General features: G+C 40.1%; 1 protein-coding gene across 1 annotated transcript in view; it reads right to left on the reverse strand.

Moving 5' to 3' along the window:
- Positions 1 to 4,527: 4,527 nt before the first annotated feature.
- PSME4 (proteasome activator subunit 4) overlaps positions 4,528 to 25,053 on the reverse strand; it is a 103,040-nt gene continuing 82,514 nt past the window's right edge. Inside the window, exons 36-47 of the mRNA XM_062209433.1 lie at positions 23,525 to 23,677; positions 21,401 to 21,505; positions 19,708 to 19,799; positions 18,034 to 18,165; positions 17,579 to 17,787; positions 15,624 to 15,709; positions 14,227 to 14,355; positions 12,704 to 12,859; positions 9,572 to 9,734; positions 7,667 to 7,800; positions 6,861 to 6,999; positions 4,528 to 6,037 (exon numbers count right to left, since the gene is read on the reverse strand). Of these exons, the coding sequence (XP_062065417.1) occupies positions 6,865 to 6,999; positions 7,667 to 7,800; positions 9,572 to 9,734; positions 12,704 to 12,859; positions 14,227 to 14,355; positions 15,624 to 15,709; positions 17,579 to 17,787; positions 18,034 to 18,165; positions 19,708 to 19,799; positions 21,401 to 21,505; positions 23,525 to 23,677 (1,494 nt within the window). The 3' untranslated portion in view covers positions 4,528 to 6,037; positions 6,861 to 6,864. The remainder of the gene's footprint in view (positions 6,038 to 6,860; positions 7,000 to 7,666; positions 7,801 to 9,571; positions 9,735 to 12,703; positions 12,860 to 14,226; positions 14,356 to 15,623; positions 15,710 to 17,578; positions 17,788 to 18,033; positions 18,166 to 19,707; positions 19,800 to 21,400; positions 21,506 to 23,524; positions 23,678 to 25,053) is intronic.

A 25,053-nucleotide genomic window follows, 5' to 3' on the forward strand; every position in this document is an offset into this window, starting at 1 on the left:
GGCTGGACCAGGTGGAAGCTAGAAGCCAGGAACGCCCATCTGGGTCTCCCACATGGGTGCCAGGGGTCCAAGCACTTGAGCCAATCCTCTACTGCCTTCAGAGGCACATCAGGCAAGGAGCTGGATCCGAAGCAGAGTAGCCTGGACTGGAACCGACTCTTTGCTATGGGATGCAAGCATCAAGGTTGCTAACAGCAGCTTAACTGATGTGCCAGAAGCCCCTTACTCCTTTATTTATTTTAACCTACTCAGGGAAGCTATTTAGAAATAGTGTTAGTTGAATGCTCTTTCCTTCATCCACCCTGGTACGTAGGAAAAAAACAAAAAGTTGATTCTGTTCAGGTGAAACAGAGAATTTTGTTACTGTAATCATCTTTCAAGCTAAGTTAAACACAGAACAAATACAAATAATTTTACTTATGCATAGTTTCTTAGTGTCCAGGTGCTTTCAACAATAAACAAAAACAAGAGGGCTAGCTAATTACAAAGTACACATTCAGTCCAAGTGTTGATCATGCCATCAAGAAACCTTTCCAGTTAATTCCCAGGTAAATCGTACTCCACTAATCACTTGCAGCAGAGACAGAGGTCAGGAGACGAGACAGACAGGAAAGCACCAGTTGTAACACATGCTATCATTAATGGTGACCCTGGGGCCTAGAAGCAGTCAACAGAAAAAGACGACTTGTTGTAATTTAGAGTAGGAATTCTCACCAAAATTATATGCTGCTTCTTTTAAGTTAACTGCTACATAAAACAAAAAATGCCAGTTCATCTCTATCTGGCCATATGAAGGGAGGAGATTGCCAAGGCTTTTGGCTGGATTGTTACCAGTTGTTAACCCCTACAGGAGAAATGACTTCACACTTAAAAAAAAAAAAAAAAAATCACAAGTTGTAAAGGGTCCTAGAAATTTAGAAAAGGAAATCATAATTCACTGAAGTTCCAGAACTAGTTATACATTAAAACATGGATAGCCTACAGAACTAGAGTGGAACCAGCATTCCAATACATACAATTGTAATGCAAGTTGATACACGTGCCTAAGAAAACAACATATTAGAGCCATTACAATATTTAGATTGTGGGGTGGGCACCTAGCCAAGCAGTTAGGACACCAGCTGTGATGTCCATGTCCCACATCAGTGTCTGGGATTAGCTCAGTTCCTAATTGCAGCTTTCTGCTGATGCAAATCCTGGGAGGCAGCAGGTTGGGTTGGGTTGGGTTGGTTACTGGCCACTGGCTTCAGCCCAGCTTTTGTGTGCACTTCAGGAGTGCACCAGCAGATGGAAGTTCACTCGCTGTCTGCCTCTCAGGTAGAGAGGTTTAGATACTTGACCTAAAAACTTCTTTCCTAAAACAGCTACATCAAAGCACAAAGCACAAAGTTCTTTTTTTTTTTTCTTTAATCAACCTTATTTTTTTTAGAACTTTAAAAAATTTTTTATTTAAAAACACAGACTTTTCACTTCAGTATGTGGTATGTTGCATTTTCCAGTTTGTTCAATGCTTTAAAGCTCAAGGATGCCTCTGCTTTCAATTGTACATGGGCCTGAAGCATCCTAACTTTTGGCAAGCAGGCAGGAGACTCAACAAAAATCAAAAGAACAAGGCAGACTAATGCAGGGCACATCTGTAGACATATTATACATTTGAAAATTACAATTATCAGTAAAACTGATACAGTTTACAGGTGAAATGAAACTATCTAGAACTGGCCTACCACAAGTTTCTGAACCTGGACTGACACAGTAAGTTATTATATATATATATATATCTATATAATGTATAAAAAGTTTTTTTACATCATGTGGAATTGGCAATCCAAGCTTATATACTCTTAAAAAAAAATCTAAGCAGGGCAGAAATCCAGACTAAAGATATTCTCTATTCTATATTGAGTCCAACAGCTTCTTTCATGAACTTGTTAGAAGTCTCAAATAATCAACAGAACAAGAAAACCCATCCATACTATAGTCACTCACAACTGGACATTTCTTAAGCAAAGGGGTAGAGCAAAAATAGTTACTTTCTCCCCCAAATACTCCCAGGGGATCCAGTCTACTTTTACTAGAAGACAACAACTCTTTAAATAAATGCCCTGCTACTTTACTCTGTATTTGACATACATGGATATACTAATTTCTGTGTGTGTGTGATGTGATGCTGTCAGGCCAGAGAACTTGCTAATAAAGCACGAAGTTCTAAAATGTGCCCTGCCATGTTAATTTGTAGTAGAGAAAATGGGAAAGCCTGACACTCAACAAGGGAATATGAAAAAGAAAATGGCAGCTTATGACAGTCTAAACTCCTCATCAGTCCTTTCTGGCCACACTACCAGTCACCAAAATTGGCCTGCAACCAAGAGAATTTTGCAATGCCAAACACTACAAATCTCTGGAAACAGCTTTTTCATTATTACATGCATGTATGATAGTGCTTCAGCTTGTAGAAATGGAATTGAAAGATAAGTTTTGGAGCAAAAAATGTTGAAATCCATGCCTGGTTTTTATCATATAAGCTTTCTGAACTCCTATGCATGGATTTCAAAAATGTTTCGCACTAAAATACTTATACCTGAATTAGGTAAACAAACTAAAAAAATTGGAACACTATCTGCAATGTATTCTTTAAGGATCCACTTAAAATCTCAAGATTAGCCCTTATAATCTTAAAGATGTATAGGTTTTTCCCTACCATCACTTCTCACCCACCATTGCTGTTTACCTAATTAATGATTTTCAAACGTGGGTCTACCTCCCTTAGTGTTCCTGCTCCATCCATCTCCACCCTTGCTAATGTACCATACATTTTATTATTTTTTAAAAAAATTATTTGAAAGGCAGAGCCAGAGGCAGAGAGAGAGGTCTTCCATCTACTGGTTCACTCCCCAGATGGCCACAATGGCCAGAGCTGTGCCAATCCGAAGCCCGGAGCTTCCTCCAGGTCACCCACACAGGTGCAGGGGCCCAAGGACTTAAGCCATCCTCTACTGCTTTCCCAGGCCCTAGCAGAGAGCTGGATCTGAAGTGGAGCACCTGGGACTCGAACCGGTGCCCATATGGGATGCGAGCACTGCAGGTAGCAGTCCCCCCCTCCCCCCCAGGCAGAGTGGATAGTGAGAGAGAGAAAGGTCTTCCTTTTTGCTGTTGGTTCACCCTCCAATGGCCGCTGTGGACGGCGCATCTCGCTGATCTGAAGTCAGGAGCCAGGTGCTTCTCCTGGTCTCCCATGCAGGTGCAGGGCCCAAGCACTTGGGCCATCCTTCACTGCCTTCCCGGGCCATAGCAGAGAGCTGGCCTGGAAGAGGGGCAACCGGGATAGAATCCGGCGCCCCAACCGGGACTAGAACCCGGTGTGCTGGGGTCGCAAGGTGGAGGATTAGCCTGTTAAGCCACGGTGCCGGCCGCAGGCAGCGGTCTTATCCGCTACACCACAGTGCCAGGCCCATACCATACATTTTTGTTTGTTTTTTGACAGGCAGAGTGGACAGTGAGACAGAGACAGAGGTCTTCCTTTGCTGTTGGTTCACGCCCCAATGGCCGCCGCAGCCAGCGTGCTGAGCCAGCACACCGCGCTGATCCGGAGGCAAGAGCCAGGTGCTTCTCCTGGTCTCCCATGGGGTGCAGGGTCCAAGCACTTGGGCCATCCTCCACTGCACTCCCTGGCCACAGCAGAGAGGTGGACTGGAAGAGGGGCAACCGGGACAGAATCTGGTGCCCCGACCGGAACTAGAACCTGGTGTGCCGGCGCCGCAAGGTAGAGGATTAGCCTACTGAGCTGCGGTGCCAGCCCCCACACCATACATTTTAAGAACCATCTTAGACAACAGCTGCCATTCCCTGTATTCTTTCCTGAGGCCACTGGTAGAAAACTTCAGTAATTTATGGTATAATTTGGGGGGAAACATTAAGGTAAAATAATTCCAAAAAGCCCACCTCATCTTTGTGCACATCAGTCTGAGAACCAATCATTCAGGCCAGTGCTGTCCAGTGCTGTTCCAGTGCTGGTGGAAAAGTTCAATTGTGCTATTCAATGTGGTATAATCACTAGCCACATATAGTGAAAATAATCATTTGAAATGTGCCTGGTGAGACTTAGGGAATCATTTATTTAATTAAATGTAAATACTCCTTTGTTGCTAGTAGCTACTGGCCAGTAAAGATATAGAGCATTCATTTTGGTTTCAGGGTGTGAATTAACATCTGAGGCTCCAAGAGGAGTCCATAGAGGCTGGTGTTCTAGCACAGCAAGTTAAGCTGCTGCCTATGACACCAGTATCCCGTGCTCGAAGGATGGTTTGAGTCCTAGCTGATTCACTTACAATACAGCTCTTTACCTGCCTGGAAAGGTAGCAGAAGATGACTCAACTATGTGGGTTCCTGACACCCACCTGGGAGGTCCAGCCCTGGCCATTTGGGGAGAGAACCAGTGGATGAAGTCTCTAACTGCCTTCCAGATAAAGAAATGAATTAAAAAAAAAGTCTACATAACTGCCTTCTCTTAATGAAGACAAAAGCCAGGTGTTAAAAACAATCCATTTATTAGGTTTTAAACTAGTTACACAATTGAAATAATCAGTTTGGCACTACTCTATACAGGGATTATGCCTGTGTATGCTGACACTTAAATACTGTACCAGAACCACTGCTGTGCTTAGATCTGTATTGAGTCATTTAGCAAGTAGATACTAAAAAATATACTGTAGTGTTCCTTTAAGGAAGACTGTACAGGTTGTGTTGCAAGATGACAATCCCCAACTTGTGAATTACTTCAATCTAGAAGATACCTTGCACTCAATTAACTTGTCATAGGCAAACATGTGGTGTTAGCATTTAGAGATGCACACACAAGTTACATAAAAATTCATTCTAATGATAAATGAATTAAAAAAAACCAAAACCAAAACCCCTACACTTAAGCTTCTGTAACATGAAAAGATAAAGAAAATAATTTAAAAACACAAAAAAAGGCATTCAGTGGGTACAAAAGCTCAAAAATCACTGTAAGAGCTACATGTGAATCTTTACAAATTAATTACAATGTGTTGTGTAAAAGGTTTGTTCCATCTGTACAAAGTCTTGCCAATGCTATCTCTACAGTTTATACAATCTTTTACATCTATGTAACATATATTAAACCAGTCAATTAAATATCAAGCCTTATTAGTCTCTCAGCGATTCTGCAAGCAAAAGAAACAGAAAGAAAAAAAATATTACAGAATTTCCACAACACAGCAGTCTTCCATTTACGTGAAGTACAACAGTTTTCAAAGGGGGTTCAAACAGTATTTAGAAAGAATATAGGTAAAAATCAACCAGTCAGGGTTTTCATTGTTGTTGCTGTTTATTTTCAAAATCACACACTGTATACACACAGAACACTCAATCAAAAATGTATTCACCAAACCCCCGGTTTTTAGCAACTGGCTCTATTCAGCACCAAAAACTCCAGTCTGTGGGAAGTGCGCAGACACAGACTTCACTCCTGTGCCTTAGTCAAGCAATCCGTCAGGTATCCATCAGTAAGGTTCAAGACTTGTCCTCTTTTCCTTCTCTCTCCGTTGTTCTCCAGAACCAAGGCTTCAGATTTATGGCCCATAGCCCTACTACCATCTATACCTAACATCTGTTTGGGAAGAATTCAAAATCATTGGAGATGAATGAAATGACAGGACCTGTACTACTGATGGACAGTCTCTATTCCAAGTCAACTGTTTCTTTATGAGCTCCTAGATTTTGTTTGGTTTTGGACGCCATGATCATACTGAGTAATAATTTCTAGTCTGAAACTTTGTGACTTTGATGCCTCAAAGGAAAAGTGATCAATATTCTGGAAACACTTCCAGACAAATTAGGAAATAAAACGGCAGCTGAGAACCTGTGGAACGCAGACTAGTGAGACCAAACACAGAAACCACCAAAATGATGAGAGCTCAAAAGAGGCAGAGTTTTCAAGCCTGCAGAGAGCCACCACAGATGGTACCTGAGGATCTGGAATTTTTGATGAGAAGAGCCTGAAGTGAGGACTAGTCATCTGCATCAGAGAGAAAAAAATTTAATTAGGTAACAGGACATTCAGTTCTAAAAGCTCAATAAATGAAACTATCTTTATTCTTTTTATCCTGGTAGGTCCTCCTCCCTCTTTAGAGAGAATAGGTAACAAGTATTTAAGAATCCCTATGAAACATTCTCCTAACTGTACTACCCAGAGTCTCCAAGGGAACTCGAAATGTGCAGACCCTACTTAAGAGGCAACTCAGAATATCATTTCTTTCCAACTTGGACCCAGCCTACTAAGACAACTCATTTATAACAGTCTAAAATCAGTAACATCCATCCTCTGCTTAATGTCTGAAGCAGACAGTCTCTGGGAATGTACTTCCACCAGCCACAACAAAGCATGCTTAAAAACAAACATGGGGCAGTGGGCAGTCACTGTGTTGGACATCTGCATCCTACGTCACAATGGCTGGGTTCAAGTCCTGCCTTTGCTCCTGTCCAGCTTCCTGTTCCTGTGCACCCTGGCAGGCTGCTGGTGATGGCTCAAGGGTCCCTCCTCCCCACATGAGACTCCTGGACTGAGTTCCTGGCTCATAGCTTCAGCCTGGTCCAGTCCTGGTCAGTGTGAGTGAACCTGTGGATGGGAGATCTCTTTTTGCCTCAAAAATAACTAAAATTAAACAAATAAATAAGCCCCTTCCCCCACCTAAACAGTATCATCTAAGAATGTCAGGAAAAACCAAAAACAACCAATCAAAACAAATAAGCAAATCCCGATGCATACCCACTATCAGTCATGAAACCAATGGCATCTGCCTGAGGATGTTGTTTTTTGAAACCCAGGTTTGCTGACTTACCCTTCTATGCATAATAGCATGGTGACACAAGGAGATCAGTGAGAACTAGCAGCTGGTCATCAGTGAACTGCTGTTTGTGTTCTTGCCAGTTGTCATGGTGTGTCCTTCGGAAATTGGATAAGGTCTTTTTTACAGTCATCTGTGGAATACAACCCACAGACATTTTAACATCTAAAAACAAGAATTCTCTAAGGGACACCTTTAGCTAAGTAATAATCCCTCTAGAATTTAAAATTACCCATCACCAAATACTATAAAAACAAGTCAATTTTACTTCTGCATGACAACAACATTGCAGCATTACTAGCTTCACTTTAGGACAAACCACTGGAATTTACATTATATCATTAAACAAGCTGCAATGTACATATACATCCTTTTATAAAGGTGAGACAGACTAAGTCATTGATCTTCTGAGCTGTGTAACTCAGGTTCACTACTAAGTAATACCATGGAAGTTCCTATTTTAACATTTGTTTCCAGTAAGACAGTTTCCAGCTATAAAATGTTAGAAATAACAGAAGCATAAAATCGGACAATTCTGACACTGTTAACAATATGGTATTTCCATTGGACTGGAAAGTAAAATAAATTTTTTTTTTTGCTATCGAAAGATCTCAAATATACAGGGAATAAGATCCCTACAGGATTTTAATAATTAGTGGAGAGCAGAATTGCTTGTTAGAGGCAGGAGCTTCAGCAAAGCAAAAAGTTCAGCGTGTATAGGAATTTTTTACTATAAATGATTTCTTGTAAGACATCACTGAAACTGTATGTGCAAAAAAAACTAAAAAGAAGAATTATACCTCAATAGGCTGAGGGTCATTCAGATGTGCACTGAGATTCATAAGCAGCTGGGGCATCCAGGTGGGAACATTATAAGGACTGGAAAGAACACATGCACCAAGTCCTAACACCCCGGCATGGCGTTTGACCAACTCTGCAAGAAAAAAAAAAGCCACAAAAAAAGAAAAATAAACCTAGTAATATATGTGCAAACATTTATAGTATCTATGTGCATGTGTTACAGTGAAATGTGGTTTTTAATTATGCTAGTTATTTCCAGTGTGTGCATATCTACATTTGAAATCAATCTGCACAATCTCATATCTAAAACATGACTTTGAGACTGCACTAAAAATAACTCTGTATTTAAGAATTTGTCCAGACATCCTATGTTGCTCAATGACAGCATAATTGTACCTAGGGCAACTAGTATTAGCGAGGACTTGTTAAAATCTAACAGAGTAATGTCTTTTCTGATCAATTTATTTGTATTCAAAAGTGGAAACCCTGATCTTAAAACAATCTCCAATCAAGGTAAGCATTTCTGTGGATGTGACTATCCCCAACAGAGAATGCATCAGTTCAACAGGTAAACACACCATGTAAGTTCTCAGAACTGCAATATGTTTGTATTCTAATGGTTCTCTATTCTTTCTGTAGCAGAATGTGTTAAAGTGCTTTCCAGATTCTGTTTCTTAATATATAAAAGTGTCTGTAAGTATATTATATGCATTCACATGAAACATGGAGGACAGGGAGTCCGATGCAAGCAAAAGTATTAGAGTAACCAATTGTAAATGATGTCACCTGGTACAAGTAAGACCTAAAAATAATTAATAAAAACATAACTCTCAACAGAGAAACTGGAATGTACATTGCTATTCTATTAGAATTTGCTTGATGACTATTTACAGCTCTTGTCTCTTCTGTTCAGGTACAGTGTTTTTTTTTCTTCATACTATTTGTTCAACTCTTTTACTTAGTGTAGGGTTAACTTGATGATCATTAAGTAAACAGAAAATAGGTCTTTGTAAAAATTAATAGTGGGAATGGGGCCGGAGCTGTGGCTCAATAGGCTAATCCTCTGTCTGCGGGGCTGGCACACCAGGTTCTAGTCCCGGTCGGGGTGCCAGATTCTGTCCCAGTTGCTCCTCTTCCAGGCCAGCTCTCTGCTAGGCCCAGGAGTGCAGTGGAGGATGGCCCAAGTCCTTGGGCCCTGTACCCCATGGGAGACCAGGAGAAGCACCTGCCTCCTGGCTTCAGATTAGCGCGATGCGCCGGCCGCAGTGTGCCGGCCGCGGCGGCCAGGAGGGTGAACCAACGGCAAAGGAAGACCTTTCTCTCTGTCTCTCTCACTGTCCACTCTGCCTGTCAAAAAAAAAAAAAAAAAAAAAAAAAGAGTGGGAAGGAGAGAGGAGGAAGGGTTGGAGGGTTTGTGGAAGGGAGGTTAGGGTGGGAAGTATCACTATGTTCCTAAATATGTATATATGAAATACATGACATTTAAACAACTTAAATTAAATAATAAAATTTAAAAGAAAGCTAAAAAAAAACCACTTTGCTATTAGGTATCTATATGAAGATTCTAATATCAGCACTTAAGAGCTTCATATCCAAGCATGTCACACAAATTCAAAAATTTCCTACTTACAACTAACTGTTGGATCTCTTTTTGGGTTAGAGGTACACTTGATTTATTAGAATAATTGTCTGCAGGAGTGTACAGGTTCTTTTGTACCTATCTATCTCAATTTCAGCTTTCATATTCCAGGTCTTGCCTTTTATACGCAAAACTCTTCCAAAGCAGGAATGTGATCCCTGAACAGACCTGTGTACATACAAATACTATAAATATCTGGTCAGTAAACCTGGTTAAAACTGTTAATTCCCAAAAGAATATGGGTGTTCTCTACCACCAATGTTACCTGCAGAAGGGATGGTATCTCCTACAGAACCGGGGTCTCGCTTTCTTTTCTTAGGTAGTTTTGTTTTGCAAAGTTGCTCAAAATGAATCTGCATAGGACTGTCCATGGTAAGGAAATTACACTGTAACAGACCACTTAAGGTGGTAGCAGCCATTTCCCGAACCTGCAGAGATAATTTTTATTAGAATTGAGATCTTTAATCTGAGAGAATAATGAAGAGTAGTGTGGGAACTGATAATGTATGCAAATTTTGCATATACTCTTTGGCAGTTTGTTGATAGCGATTTCAGATTCTCAAGGATCTGTGGCCTGAACACAGATAAAAGCTACGTTAGGGGGGCTGGTGTTGTGGCATAGCAGGTAAAGGCCCCCTACCTGCAACATCAGCAAACCATGTAATTTCCAATTCAAGTTCTGGGTGCTACACTTGTGATCCAGCTCCCTGTTAACAGCATGGGAAAAGCAGGTGAAGATGGCCCAAGTGCTTGGGCCCCTGCACCCGATGTGGGAGACCTGGATGAAACTCCTGGCTTTAGCCTGGCCCAGACCTGGTGTTTGTAGCCATCTGGGGAGTGAATCAGCAGATGGAAGATCTATCTCTGCTTTTAACTATAAAAGCAGTGCCACAGCCTGACACTAAAATAAAGTTTTCCTAGATTGCACAACTCTTAAAGCCACTGCTGTAGTTGTTTCTGTTGGTAACAAAAATGAAGAATCTCATCCTATTTTTAAAAGTGATACACACTGCAGATAATTATATTATCCAGTTTACTTATGAGTTTCAATGGCTACCGTCAGACCACAAACACAATTCACATGAGTACTAAATAATGGCCCATTTCAAACTGGAAATTCTAGTTTGGGAAAGAAAAAAAGATAGTAATAAGTCTCTTCTTAAATATAAATCTCAAAACTTCCTGCCTAATATTCATAAAGATATAATAATAATTTAATTGAACAAATATTTTACTCTGTATTCCTTCTAAAGGTCATTTGTATGTTTTTCATCACTACTGTGTTTTGGATACATTATTTCCCATACAATTTACATACCCTGATTTTTAAATTTATTTTTATTTGAAAGGAAAAGTAACAGCATATCTTCCATCTACTGGTTCACTCCCCAGATAACCACCACAGGTGAGGCTGGGTCAAGTCAAAGCTAGGAGCCTGGAACTCTACCTGGGTGGCAGGAACCCAAGTATTTGAGCCATCATCTGTTATCTCCCAAGGTGTGTGTTAGCAGAAGTTGGATTGGAAGCAGAGGCAGGACTTGATCCTACGTGCTCCAATATGGGATGTGGGTATTCCACCTGATGGCTTACAGTGCTACTAAACACTACTCCACCCTGATTTGTTCTTATACTCAATTATTGATTAGAATACTTTCAACTTCTTATTACCTATATGTACTATACAATATTCCTAATTCATAACTTTTTTCATATTGCAGAATATTTTCTTTTGATAGATTACAAGAATTAGGATTCCTAATCCAAAGCTATGTACAATTTCACTTTTTTTAAAAAAGGATTGATTAGTTATCTGAAAGGCAGAGGGAGAGAGAGGGAGAGCTGGAGTTGGTCAAAGGCACTCTCATGGGATGCCAGAGTTTCGGGCAGCAGCTTAATACACTACACCACAACACTAGCCCCAAACTTAACTTTTACTTTCATTTTCCATGAACATTTTGAAGCATTAATTTCAGAAGGTAAGAAAAAAGACTCTATTTAGCTTTCCCAACCATAAACATACTATCTTCAACCACTGCTAAAAATTTTCCTTTAAATCAAGAAAGGTTTAAAAAGCAGTTCTCGTTTAGATTACCAAGTATTTTTCCCCAATGCTACCATGAATAAGATTTAGCTAATCATTACTATTATTTAGTATCACATGTTGCTTTAAAAATATGATGACTCTAATAATGTCAAAGTTAGAACAGCTATTTTAAACCTACTGTATATAGAATAAGCTATAAAAATGTTTTAAAAGAAGCTCTGAAAACTATTTTTTTAAAGATTTATTTATTTATTTGAAAGGCAGAGATACAGAAAGGAGACAGAACTCTTCTAACCACTGGTTTACTTCCCAAATGCCTGCAAAGGCTAGGGTGGGGCCAGGCCAAAGCCAGGAGCTAAGAGCTTCTTCAAGGTATCCCATGTGGGTGCCTGGACCCAAGTACTTGGACCATCTTCTGTTGCTTTCCTAGGTGCATTAGCAGGGAGCTGGATCAGAAATGGAGCAGCTGGGAGTCGAGCCAGTGTCCATATGGGATGGTGGCACTGCAGGCAGAAGCTTAACCTTCTATGCCACAGAGTAGGCCTCTGAAAACTACAAATTTTAATGTAAGTACTATTAATAAAGTTAGAAAACAGTTATTTTTGAAATTTCCACTTTTCCATTTCTATTGCTTCAGCTTTAAAAACTATAAAAGAAATCAAAATCAGCTTGTCAGTACTCTAGGGACTAGACTACACTCACTCTCAGAACACAAGAACGCTGGATAGGCTTATCAAGGAGGTGGAGAAATTTTCATTCCCAGTTTCCTATGGATAAAATCTATTCTCAGTGCTCTCAATGCAAAGAGAAGACATAACAAGAACATGTGCAATGTTTATACTACGGGAAATCATGATTAGTATATCAAAACTACTAAGTGTTAGTTAAAACTAAACAGTTACTTTTAGTAATTTATCTTAATATATTACATCTTGAGGCTGGCATTGTGGCACAGTAGGTAGAACTGCTGCCAGCTATGCCAGCATCCCAAATGGGAACTGGTTCTGTCCTGGCTGCTCTGCTTCTGATCCAGCTGCCTGCTAATGGCCTGGGAAAAGCAGTAGAGGATGGCTCAAGTGTATAGGTCCTTGTGGGACCAGATGTGGGAGACCAGAATGAAGATTCTGGCTTCTGGCTTCAGCCTGGCCCAATGCTGGCCATTGTGGACATATGGGAAGTGAACCAGTGGATGGAAGATCACTTTCTCTCTTTCTCACTCTAACTCTGAATTTCAAAATACATAAATAAATTTTAAAATATATCTTATCTGTGTGCGAATACTTCCTCAAAGTGGTGAACATGAGGGTTTCTTTAAAATAACTGATTTTTTATTTGCTGTAACCTAAACTTTACCTCTAGTTGTTCATCCTCCAAAAGACTTATAATCAGCCACCTGATGTCTTTAACTGCATCTTCATTGTTTAGGAAAATAAAGAGGTTATAAAATACCATGGTCTGGAGGTAGGTCAGTACTGTGTATCTTGCATGCCAGGAACTGCTCCTTGCTGTCTGTGAATAAGAAATAAGTACAGTGAAAATGAACAAGAACATAAGATGGCAGATAGTAACACCACACACAAATAAGGTCACCATTTAATTCTATTTTCATAGTATGTTTAGTTAGGGCAAGTTAGTCTTACGTTTCCTTCTAAAATGTTGAATGAGCTGTTTCAGGTGGTTATTCAGAATGAATAAATGTGGTTGAGAGTAGGAAAAGAAACAAATAAAATAAAAATGATTAGAAGAGAAACTACTCGTGGTTAAAGGCTCTTCAATCCTTGAAAGGTTATATATTTTACTTTTTGGTAGCCTCAGGTAGGGTGTTAAAAGCAAACAAGGCTGAAAATTACTAAATCCATTATAAAAAACCAACTTATTTTAGATTGTTAAAAAATAATTTTCAATGGAAGTCAAACTTAAAAGCTATGGGAATAAGTCCACTTTTATATGAGTATTACATGTGTATGACCTGGATAAAGCTACATTTACAATACACTAATTATGTAGTTAGAAATACAGAATCACTGTATGTCTTTTTAGCACAGACCAGGAAACAGAAGTGGATAAAACACAGGAGAAATGGTAAAACAGAACTGCCATCCCCTTTCTTCATAAGCATTTTGTATATAAAGATGCTTAAGTAGCTCTTTGTTCATATATGCAATTTTTTGCTTGTATGACTTGCGCAAGTCCATAGAAGTTGGTGGCCGAGCTAGGTACATAATCTAGGTCTGCTTTTTTGGATAATAAATACAATCTCTCTGGGACAGGTGCTGTGGCACAGCAGGTTAACGCCCTGGCCTGAAGCACCGGCATCCCATATGGGTGCCGGTTTGAGACCCGGCTGCTCCACTTCCAATCCAGCTCTCTGCTATGGCCTGGGAAAGCAGAAGATGGCCCAAGTCCTTGGGCCCCTGCACCCACGTGGGAGACCAGGAGAAGCACCTGGCTCCTGGCTTCGGATCGGCACAGTGTGCCGGCCGCAGCGGCAACTGGGAGGTGAACCAACGGCAAAGGAAGGACCTTTCTCTCTCTCTCTCTCATTCTCTGTCTCTCACTGTCCACTCTGCCTGTCAAAAAAAAAAAAAAAAAAAAAAAAAAAAAAAAAAAAAGCTCCTGGCTTCGGATTGGTGTAGCTCTGGCCATTGCGGCCACCTGGGGAGTGAATCATGGGATGGAAGACCTCTCTCTCTCTGTAACTGACTTTTAAATAAATAAATAAATCTTAATATTAAAAAAAAAATCTCTTATACTGAAAGAAAATAGAAAACAAAAGCAAAAACAAAAAATAGGTATTATGTGTATTACAGATGACATTATGAAATTCTTTGGGTTCTTAACCAAAACATGTAAATATTATAGTTATACTCTCTTACTTGTTTTAGCACCTGAAGTACCAAAGGCACTTGATGAGGGTAAAGCAACCCCTGAGACATTAGTGATAAACATAACTTTGCATCTCTCTTCAGCTCATCATAGCTATTGTCATTTTCTACTGGAGCAATCTATAACAATTAAAAGAGAAAAGACAAATTGAAAAATAACTGCCAGTAAGTACAAAGACATCTCACATGAAATAAATCACATTTTCACTTTTGACAACTTCTACGAAAAATTTCAAACACACAAAACTAGAGAATGGCGTAATGAACTCATCCCCTCCCCTACAACTCCAATAATGACAAACTCATGGACAACCTTTTTGCTTCATTTTCTGCTCCTGACTCCTCTTCCCTTAACTAAATTATCTGAAGCAAATCCTGCACACACTTGAACCATAAATATTTTATTATGCTATCTTGATAAGTTTTTTTTTCAACCACGCCAAACACAATGGTAACAATTTGAACGGGTAGATGTGTTTTGCAAGGAGTGATCCAGTGGATGGAAAATCTGTTTCTAGCTGTCATCACTGTGCCTTTCAAATAAATTTAAAAATCATTTTTCAAAAATGGAAAAACAAATCATCAGCAGTTACACCACAGATGTTACTAATGACATATCTAAAATCTTAGCTGGATACACTACTAATACTGAAGTTGAAGATCTGCTTTAGGCAATCATTGATAAATGGAGTTTATGGCATCATAGCACAGCTGTTTTACAGACAGATCAAATGTAAAGAATGTAAACATACGGAAGAGTTTAAAAGAAACTTACTCAACTAAGAGGAGCACATTAATAGGGGTAGTTCAAGAGAAAATCAGAAATTCTGTTTTGAACAAATTTGAGATGCTTACAAAATTGATGAGGGAAGATGTTTATAATGTGATGTTGCTTGTAGGTAAAGATGAGTGGGCATTTGGAGTTCAGCGTGATGGTACAAACTTGGGTGTCATTACCACAACAGATGACTGAGACAAATGAAATCAGGGGAGTGGATATAGTTGGAAAAAAGAAGTTTCGAGGATTAAACCAATGTTCATAGATTAGGGAGTTGAGCACATAGAAAACTATAGAAAGCTAATATTTGTAGTTTTATTTGTTTCTCCAGATACTGTTTCCTGAAAGTTATCTTTAATAGGATCATGTCAAATGCACTGTGCTTCCCTTTTATTGTACCTAATCAATACATTATACACTTTTCCAGGTGAGTAGGAATCCGTACTCTTCTTTAATTGGCTGTTAGGATTAAGTATCTAATTTAGTTTCTAGTCATGGATGTTTGCTTTCATTTCAGCTGTCCATTACGTAGACAATGAGAGGCAGGTAGAATAGTGGTTAACAGCATGAATTCTGGGGCTGGCGTTGTGGCATAATGGGTTATCCTTACCTTAAAAAACAAAGGTAGAAGCTGAAGTTGCTCTGTGACAGCTGTAGAGAACGATCGTCCAGCACTTGCCATCAGCCATTTCAATACTTTTCAGAAGAAGCAAATATGTAGAATCAGTTTTTGCTATCTAACTAGAGACCAAAGCAAAGTAGCACTGTAACCCTTTTGTCAGACAGCCACTCTAGTATCTCATCAATGTTCTAACAGATAACCTATGTTACTTCATAAATCAGACACTGATTCATCACTAGTATGACAAGACTCATGGTAGAGTGTCAGCCAATCCAGGGTACTAAAGACACTCCTGAAGAATAAATCTGCAAATTACTAACAGCCCACCAAGTACCTATACCAAATGAACTAGCCTTCAATAACTCTAAGGCAGTTAAAATACTGGCCAAAGGGTTCATACTTAGAATTCTTGAAAAATTTTTAAATATAAAAACAACACAGTATCCCCAGTTGCCAAAAAAATTCTGAAAAAGTTGGAGGATTTATACTCCCAGATTTAGAAACTTACTACAAAGTTCCAGTAATCAACAGTGTGGTTACTAGCATTAGGGAGGCATAAGCCCAATGGAACAGAAGAGAGAATCCAGAAACAAACTCTTATAATGTGACCAATTAATCTCTGACAAGAGTGCCAAGACTATTCAATGGAGAAAGGATAGTCTTTCCAACAGATGGTGTTGGGAAAACTGCTCCTATGCAAAAAATCAAATTGGACCCCCTACTTTACACTTATATACAAACCATTTACTCAGTGCTTGAAAAAAAAACTAAAAAAAGATTATAAAAATCTTTTATTTTGGGATTTGGCAATGATTTCCAAGATATAAAGGGACAGTATCAAGAGAGTGAAAAATTAATCCACAGAGAAAGTATTTGGAAATCATATATCTGCTGAGAAACTGATAGCCAAAATGAAGAGCCGCAACTCAACAACAAAACAACCTATTTCAAAAATGGGCTAAGGACTTAAGTACACATTTCTCCAAAAAAGACTCAGTCAAAAAGCACAGGAAAGGGGCCAGTACTGAGACACAGTGGGCTAAGCCTTAGCCTGTGGCTCTGGCATCCTATATGGGTACCAGTTCAGGTCCTGGCTCCGCCTCTTCTGATCCAGCTCTCAGCTAATGTACCTGGGAAAGCAACAGAAGATGGCCCAATGCTTGGGCCCCTACACTCATGTGGAATACCCAGAAGAAGCTCCTGGCTCCTGACTTTGGATTGGCCCAGCTCCAGCTGTTGCAGCCATTTGGGGAGTGAACCAGCAGATGGAAGACCTCTCACTCTCTGCCTTTGCCTCTCTGTAACTCTGCCTTTCAAATCAAATAAATATTAAAAAAAGAAATACCATATGGTGTACCAAATTCCACTTTTAGTTAAATATCCCCCAAAATTTAAAGTACAGACACTTATACATCAATGCTCATAGAAGCATTATTCACAAAAGCCAAAACATAGAAAACAACCAAAATGTCCATCAACAGAAAAATGTACAAAGAAAATGTGGTAGGAATGAGTTTCTGACTCATGCTAAAACATGGATCCACCTTGAAAATATTATGCAAAGTAAAATAAGCCAGGCATAAAAGGAAAAACACTGTACAAGTTGACTGACATGTGCTTCCTAGAACAGGAAAATTCTTTTAGAGGAAGTGGCATGGTGGTTGTTAGGGACTGTGAGAGAAGCGGGGAGAATGCTAAGTTATTGTTTACTGGGGACACAGTTTCAGTTCTGTAAGAGAATTCCGGAGATGGATAGTGGAGATACACAACAGAGTGAATGTTACTTACTATCAAACTGTACACTTAAGACTGGTTAAAACAGCAAATTTTATATTACACGAATTTTAATTAAAAGCAAAAAATTTAAGAAGTATGGGAAATAAACCCACAGGAGAATCAAAATAAATGTTTTAAGTAAATTTCTGCTGATTTTAGCCACTCACTGGTTTTTAAGAGTTTAATGCCCTGAGTTCGTTCATCTTCTTCACCAATTCCATTTTCCTCCAGGACATGATTCTGAATTTCTTCATCCACATCCATGAGAGGTTTCAATTTGTCAAGAATTCGAGCAGTAAACTCAGGGACACAAGGGGATGTTGTTGGCGCAGTATTTGGCAAAGACACATCTATCATGAATATGTAGGTCAGCACACTGTATAATAAAATACATAATAGTAAGAAGAACGTCAACATTATCAGTAAAATTGAGGCTCAAATGTTACGACTCAAGGAAAGTACATCTTCCCAAGACAATTCTTGGTTTAAGTTTAGAGGATCCTGTTTCCCATAATACAATAGTAAACAAAATTTAAGGCATAAGACACCACAAACTCACAATCAACATGTATTGTTAGACATTAAAATTCCATACAAGGACTGAAGAGAAAACAGTACTTACCTCCCTATTCTTTCTCTGACATTTTTGTAAACCTGGGTGAGTTTGGGTTCCAAGTACTTCAGTAGTCTGTGCAATAGCTCAGGTACTCTCCATTCCTGCTGGGCCAGGCCACCTTGTAGGACATAAAGTCGACTAAAATTCAAGCACAGGAATGATATGTTAAGAGCCCATTTCTGCCTTTACATATTGGCAACAGATAAATAATGTCTATATCTCACTTAAAACTTGTCTATTTTCTCTCCTAATGAGTAACTACAAAGTAGCATCTTTATGAAAATTTCATTTTTTTCTGCATGTGTATTTTATCTCTACTACTATAGAATCACAAGACATACTGACTTAAGACTAATTGAGGGGCCAAAATTCTGGCATAGTGGGTAAAGTTGCTGCCTGCAACACTGACATCTCAAATGAGCACTGGTTTGTGTCCCAGCTGTTCCATTTCCAATTCAACTCCTGCTAATAATGGCTTGGCAAAGCACCAGAAGATGGCCCAAGTGCTTGGGCCCCTGCCACCCACATGAGATCTGGATGAAGGCTGTAGCTCACAGCTTCAGGCTGATCCAGCACTGGCCATTGTGACCAGCTGGGGAGTGAACCAATGGATAGAATCCTCTGTCTCTCCCTCTCTCTCTCTCTCTCTTTCAAATAAACAAACAGTTCTTTTATTATTATTTTTATTTATTTTTTAACAGGCAGAGTGGACAGTGAGAGAGACACAGAGAAAGGTCTTCCTTTTGCTGTTGGTTAACCCTCCAATGGCCGCCGCGGCCGGTGCACTGCGCTGATCCGAAGGCAGGAGCCAGGTGCTTCTCCTGGTCTCCCATGCGGGTGCAGGGCCCAAGCACTTGGGCCATCCTCCACTGCACTCCCTGGCCACAGCAGAGAGCTGGCCTGGAAGAGGGGCAGCCAGGACAGAATTTGGCGCCCCGACCGGGACTAGAACCCGGTGTGCCGGCGCCGCAAGTCGGAGGATTAGCCTATTGAGCCGCGGCACCGGCCTCAAATAAACAAACAGTTCTTAAAAACAAAATAATACTAATTGAGTTGAGTTAATCTTTAAGCATCAGGATTCAAGTTTTCTAACTAATTTACAAAGTACCTAGTCTTCTTTATAACAGGATTTTCCAGAATTCTTTTTATCCACTAACTTTCTCCAGCTTCATATCTCTTCACCAACCAATTTTCCTTAAAATGATTTTTTTACCCTATTTTGTTGAACTGCGTCACACTATCTTCCAAAAGTACTAACTTCATCTAGCCTTTAGAAATACAGACAACTCGTTTACATTCATATATCAATTTAACAAAAAACCTTAACATTATGTTAAGCTCATAGGTTTTCTTTCTCCTTACTTTTTTTCTAAAAGGTTTTTATTTATTTGAAAGGTAGAGCTAGAGAGAGAGGGAGAGGGAGAGATTTTTCATCTTTCATCTGCTGGATCACTCCTCAAATGGCCACAACAGAGCGAAGCTGGGAGCCAGGAACTTCCTTCCAGTCTCACATATGGATGCAGGGGCCCAAGTACCTGGACCATCCTCTGCTGCTATCCTAGGTACATTAGCAGGGAGCTGGATCAGAAGTAGAACAGAGCCCATATGGAATGCCAGTGTTGAAGGTAGCTTTACCCACTATGCCATAGTGCTGGCCCCATAGGTTTTCTTTTTATTTACCATGCATCTACAAAGGATCCTCCTTCACCACTCAATGGTGATTCCAAGAGCAACTCAAAAAGCCAGTGAAGCTTCCGGGGATCTCTGCTTTCCTGTGTAGAAAATATAAAATAACACATGAGTAGAGGACCAACAAATCTGTACATAAAAAACATCCAGTTGTGGATGTATCAAAAATACATACAGAAACAAAGGAAGAAAATCAAACTAACAGGTGAGTCACATCCAAATGTAATTACCATAGCTCACGTAAACAATGAGAAAAATGTTAGCTAAACAGATTATCTTGAAACCCAACAGATGAACTATGGATATATTTGGTGTCAAAATCGCCTGTAATCTGGCTAGTCCACTGCAGTGGCTTTCAATGTGGTAAGCCTGGGCTTCAGCAGAAGTCAGCTTGTGAAGAGCCCTGGCAGCTCTGCCAAGAGTTGGATCACTGGAAATGGACCTGCCCTGGAGTCGAAGGATGCCCAGGTCAGAGCCACAGATCGTATTGGCTCTAAGCTGAAAAGCCCTTCACTCAGCCCAACTTCCAAAGTGACCACTGCAGCTGAGGGGATGGCCAAGTAGGGTCAGCAACATTGCAGGCAGAACTGTAAATTTCTTGTTAGAGATGCCCCCTGCCTTTACCTGGCCAACTCTCCTCCCAGGCCAGCCAAGTGATGAAAGTCAACAGAGTGCCTTCCCCTAGGAGGTTCACACCTCCCTTAGGATATACCCCCTGTGAAGAGATAGATAGGTCTGGGCCTCTTAACTTACAAGGCCTAAAGCCCACCAGATTATTATTAAGCCCCTTCTGTCAGGTTCTATTTGCCTCTCAATCAGAAAACTTAATTGTAGCTTAGACAGCACCTTTCTTAGCTCCTCTAATAATGACTCTGTCCTTTGTTCTAGACCCTGTCTAGCGCACTTGGGCCTCATTCCTTTGTAATCATAACCTCTACTCTACCACCAATGGCTCTACTCCCAACCTGTGTGTACTGATGGTCCTCTTCCCCACTTCATGCTGTCTAATTGTTCAAACCTGGTAAATGCCACTCTTAGGATCATTGGTTACTGTCCTCACTCTGTCTTTTATGACCTTGTCTAAATATGATCAGAGTCGGCAAACTTGGAAGGCTTCCATAGCCTTGGCAACTCATGACAACAGCCTAGGATGGTTACTGGCACCATAAACTAGAGCGTCAATTTGTTGGGTCAACAACAGGAGCCACTGTGCACTTGCTCCTCATGTGGGATCTCTGTCCTTAATGTGCTGTACATTGTGATTTAATGCTATAACTAGTACTCAAACAGTATGTTTCACTTTGTGTTTCTATGTGGGTGCAAACTGTTGAAATCTTTACTTAATATATACTAAACTGATCTTCTGTATATAAAGAGAATTGAAAATGAAAAAAAAAATCACCTGTAATCTTGTATTATATTGGTTTTTTACTGCATGTAAGTTACATTTATTTCCAAATACATGATTTGACTCATTTAATTTTAAAATGCCATTTCCACAGCACAGACTACTACTAATAATCATGCAGAGTTATTGCTCAAGGCTTACTGGAAAGGCTGAATGTTCAACCATCTCTAATTATGTAACATGACAAAAGAGGGAATACAATTTCAAGATTCAGAGGTATGATGAGATTTCATACATGCAGAGTAAGAAAAGTTAGACAAAGGAAGGAGAACTTACACAGGATGTTGCTATACAAGTTCCCCAGTCATTGTAAGTTTCTACTGTGATATTAGACAATGCTGTTCTAAGCAGAGGGCACAAAAGCTCCCAAAGCTTCTCCACCTGCTCAAAACAAAGTCCAAGGGTAAGACTTAATGACACTCTGAACATTTTTCTTCAAATATCTTTTCCTGGAAATGTATACACAAACTTATAAATAGTTTAATAAATTCTTGAAAGCATCCAAATAAGCCAGGGAAGCACTTTACCAAATTATCACACAATACAGCCCTAGGTGAATTTTTTTTTCCAGAAAATTATTCAGAAAAGAAATTCTATACGGTTCCCTATAAAATCTTACACTACTGAAAAGTCCTCTTTTTAAATTTTTGAATAAAATAGTATGCTAGGCTGAAACAAAACCTCAATTTTAAGTTTTGCGAACTTATCAAGTCATTTGAATCTTGTGTGTGTGTGTGTGTGTGTTTAGGATTTTATTTTACTTGACAGAGTTACAGAGAGAGGTAGAGCAACAGAGAGAGAGAAAGAGGTCTTCCACCCACTGGTTCATTCCCCAAATGACCACAACAGTGAGAGCTGAGCTGATCTGAAGCCAGGAGCCAGGAGCTTCCTCCAGGTCCCCCATGAGGGTGCAGGGGCCCAAGGACCAGGGCCACCTTCCACTGCTCTCCCAGGCCACAGCAGAGAGCTGGATTAGAAGTGGAGCAGCTGGGACTCAAACCGGTGCCCATATGGAAAGCTGATGCTGTGGGTTGGGGCTTTAATCTGCTACACCACAGCACTGGCCCCAACTGAATCTTAAAATAGGAGGCAATGCCATGTTAATATAATTTTGTAACTAGCCAGAGATATAATCCATAATTGTAAAGTATCAGGTTACTACAAACAGCCTTGAAAATCTTTCAGTTGTAGAGAGACTGTGCACTGATATTTTTCACAGGTTAATGAGTATACAAATCACCTTGAAATCTTCATAAAAAGTAGATTCTGATTCACTTCAACTGGGACCTTTGATCTTGTTTCTCACTAGATCTGCCCATGCTGCAGGTCCATGGAACACAAGTTAGTTAAAAAGCACCAATAGGGAGGCAACACTGGGGTAAGATGTCCAGTGGTAGAACCAGGCATTGATTGAAAAGAAAAATGTTATCTCAAACAACTCGTAAGAAAGAGGTTTTTAGAAAATAGGAATTTCAGAAGTGGTCTTAATAATCAGATAGGATAAAAACGATGTATGTGTATTTTAAAGAAAACTGTCTCTCTTTAACTCAAGCAGGGTTTCTCATATGGGTGGCAAGAACCCAAGTACTTGAGCCATCACCTACTGCATCCCAGGGTGTGCATTAGCATGAAGCTGAACTGGAAGCAGGACTCAAATTCAGGTACTCCAATACGGAATGTGGGCATGCCAAGCGGTGTCTAAACCACTGTACCAACTGCCTGCCCCAAAACTGCTGCTTGCAAGCAAAAGCGTCCACAGTCTTATTGCTTCATGAACTTTATGTGAGCACAAATATTCACAGTCCTCATAAATGGTAGCCAAAATCCATATTTGGAACTTTTGAGAAAACAGTGGCCTGTCTCAACTTCAGGTAGTCCAAATACTTACTTAGGTTATTTCCAGCCTGGTGCATTTCGCTAACAGGCAGCTACTGAAATTAATTATTAAAATACAAAAGTACGATATTCTAAAAAAAAGAGTTTCAAGCTCAAACTATCTACAAGACTAGATGAGTAATGTGGGTAAGCAGAGAGTCTAACACAAAGGGTTTAATGAGAAGCTGGAGAGGCTCCATGAAAGACCATGTGCAGCACTAATTAACTGATGCAGCAATAACATGGGGCCAGTGCTCTAGGATCTTCATCTTTTTTCAAAGGAAACTAGAATTTATCCTGACTTTCCCCACCAGTTAGTAAATAATTTTAATTTTTAAGGATACTGAATATCACCTCTAAATCACGGAGCTTCTGACATGTAGTGAAAAGCAATATATTCATATTTGGCACATTTTACGGACTCAAATACCACATATTTTAAATATCAGTGCCTAATGTGTTAGAAGTAGCTACATAAATATATAATACAGCTTTAACAGAAACATGCTGTAAAAAATGCATCACCTTTTCAAATGTCCAATGCTTAGAACCTCTGATTAAACCAGCTATGATTTCTGCAACGCATCGCTGGGTACTTTCATGGGAATCGGCAACCAAACGTTCTAAATGGGGCTTCAGAACTGGCAGAAAGGCATCATCAAAATTGCGGAATATACCCTACAAAAATCAAGAAAAGTTATTCAGAACACAAATATCATCTAAATTATAATGACTACAGTTATTGTTTGCATTACTACTACACTTAAAAACACCAACTCCAGGCCGGCGCCGTGGCTCACTTGGCTAATCCTCTACCTGTGGCACCGGCACACCGGATTCTGTCCCAGTTGCTCCTCTTCCAGTCCAGCTCTCTGCTGTGGCCTGGGAAGGCAGTGGAGGATGGCTCAAGTGCTTAGGCCCTGCACCCGCATGGGAGACCAGGAGGAAGCACCTGGCTCCTGGCTTTGGATCGGCGCAGCACAAGCCGTAGCAGCCATTGGGGGGGTGAACCAATGGAAGGAAGGCCTTTCTCTCTGTCTCTCTCTCATTGCCTATAACTCTCTCTCTAACTCTGCCTGGCAAAATAAATAAATAAATAAACAAACAAACAAAACACCAAGTCCTCTGCCCTTTAGAACTTAACTGCTTTAACAAAATCTCAAAGTTAAACTGCTAAGAAAATTGCTGTTTTATATATCATATGAAAAAGATATTAATAATCTGACTTTAAAAATACCACACCTCAAAAAAGCAAACATAAAATGCATTGTTCTGGCTTTTTACTTTCAGTGCTAATTACAAACATTAAAGATAAACACTATAAAAAGCTTGTTTTTTTTTTAAAAAAGATTTTTTTTTTTTGACAGGCAGAGTTGGTGAGAGAGAGACCTGGTCTTCCATGCGGGAGCAGGGCCCAAGTGCTTGGGCCATCCTCCACTGTACTCCCAGGCCACAGCAGAGAGCTGGACTAGAAGAGGAGCAACCAGGACAGAATCCAGTGGCCCAACCGGGACTACAACCTGGGGTGCTGGCGCTGCAGGCGGAGGATTAGCCAATCGAGCCGCGGCGCCAGCCTTTTAAGATTTTTAAAAATTTATTTGAAAATCAGAGTATACACAGAGAGAGGACGAGACAGAGAGAAGGAGAGAATCTTTCATCCGCTGGTTCACTCCCCAAATGGCTTTAACAGTCGAGGCTGGGCCACACAGAAGCCAGGAGTCAGGAACTACTTCTGGATCTCCTACATGGGTGCAGGGGCCCAAGCACTTCAGCTGTCCTCCGCTGCTCTCCCTGGCACATTAGCAGGGAGCTGGATTGGAAGTGGAGCAGCTGGGATATGAACCAGCACCCATATGTTATGTAGTGTCAAAGAAGGCCACTTTACTTGATATGTCACATTGCTGACCCAGTTCATTCGTTTTTTGAAGAGACTTTTGGACCTTAACCCAAGATCAGTATAACTGATAGAAATTCTAGTGCCATTTTAGGTGAAGTTAAAGCTAAATTCAAACTTTGATCAAACATTTAAAACTTAAGGCCCCACAAACTGAATA

This window comes from Lepus europaeus, chromosome 13 (assembly GCF_033115175.1).
Source record: "Lepus europaeus isolate LE1 chromosome 13, mLepTim1.pri, whole genome shotgun sequence".
NCBI classification, from domain to species: Eukaryota; Metazoa; Chordata; class Mammalia; order Lagomorpha; family Leporidae; genus Lepus; species Lepus europaeus.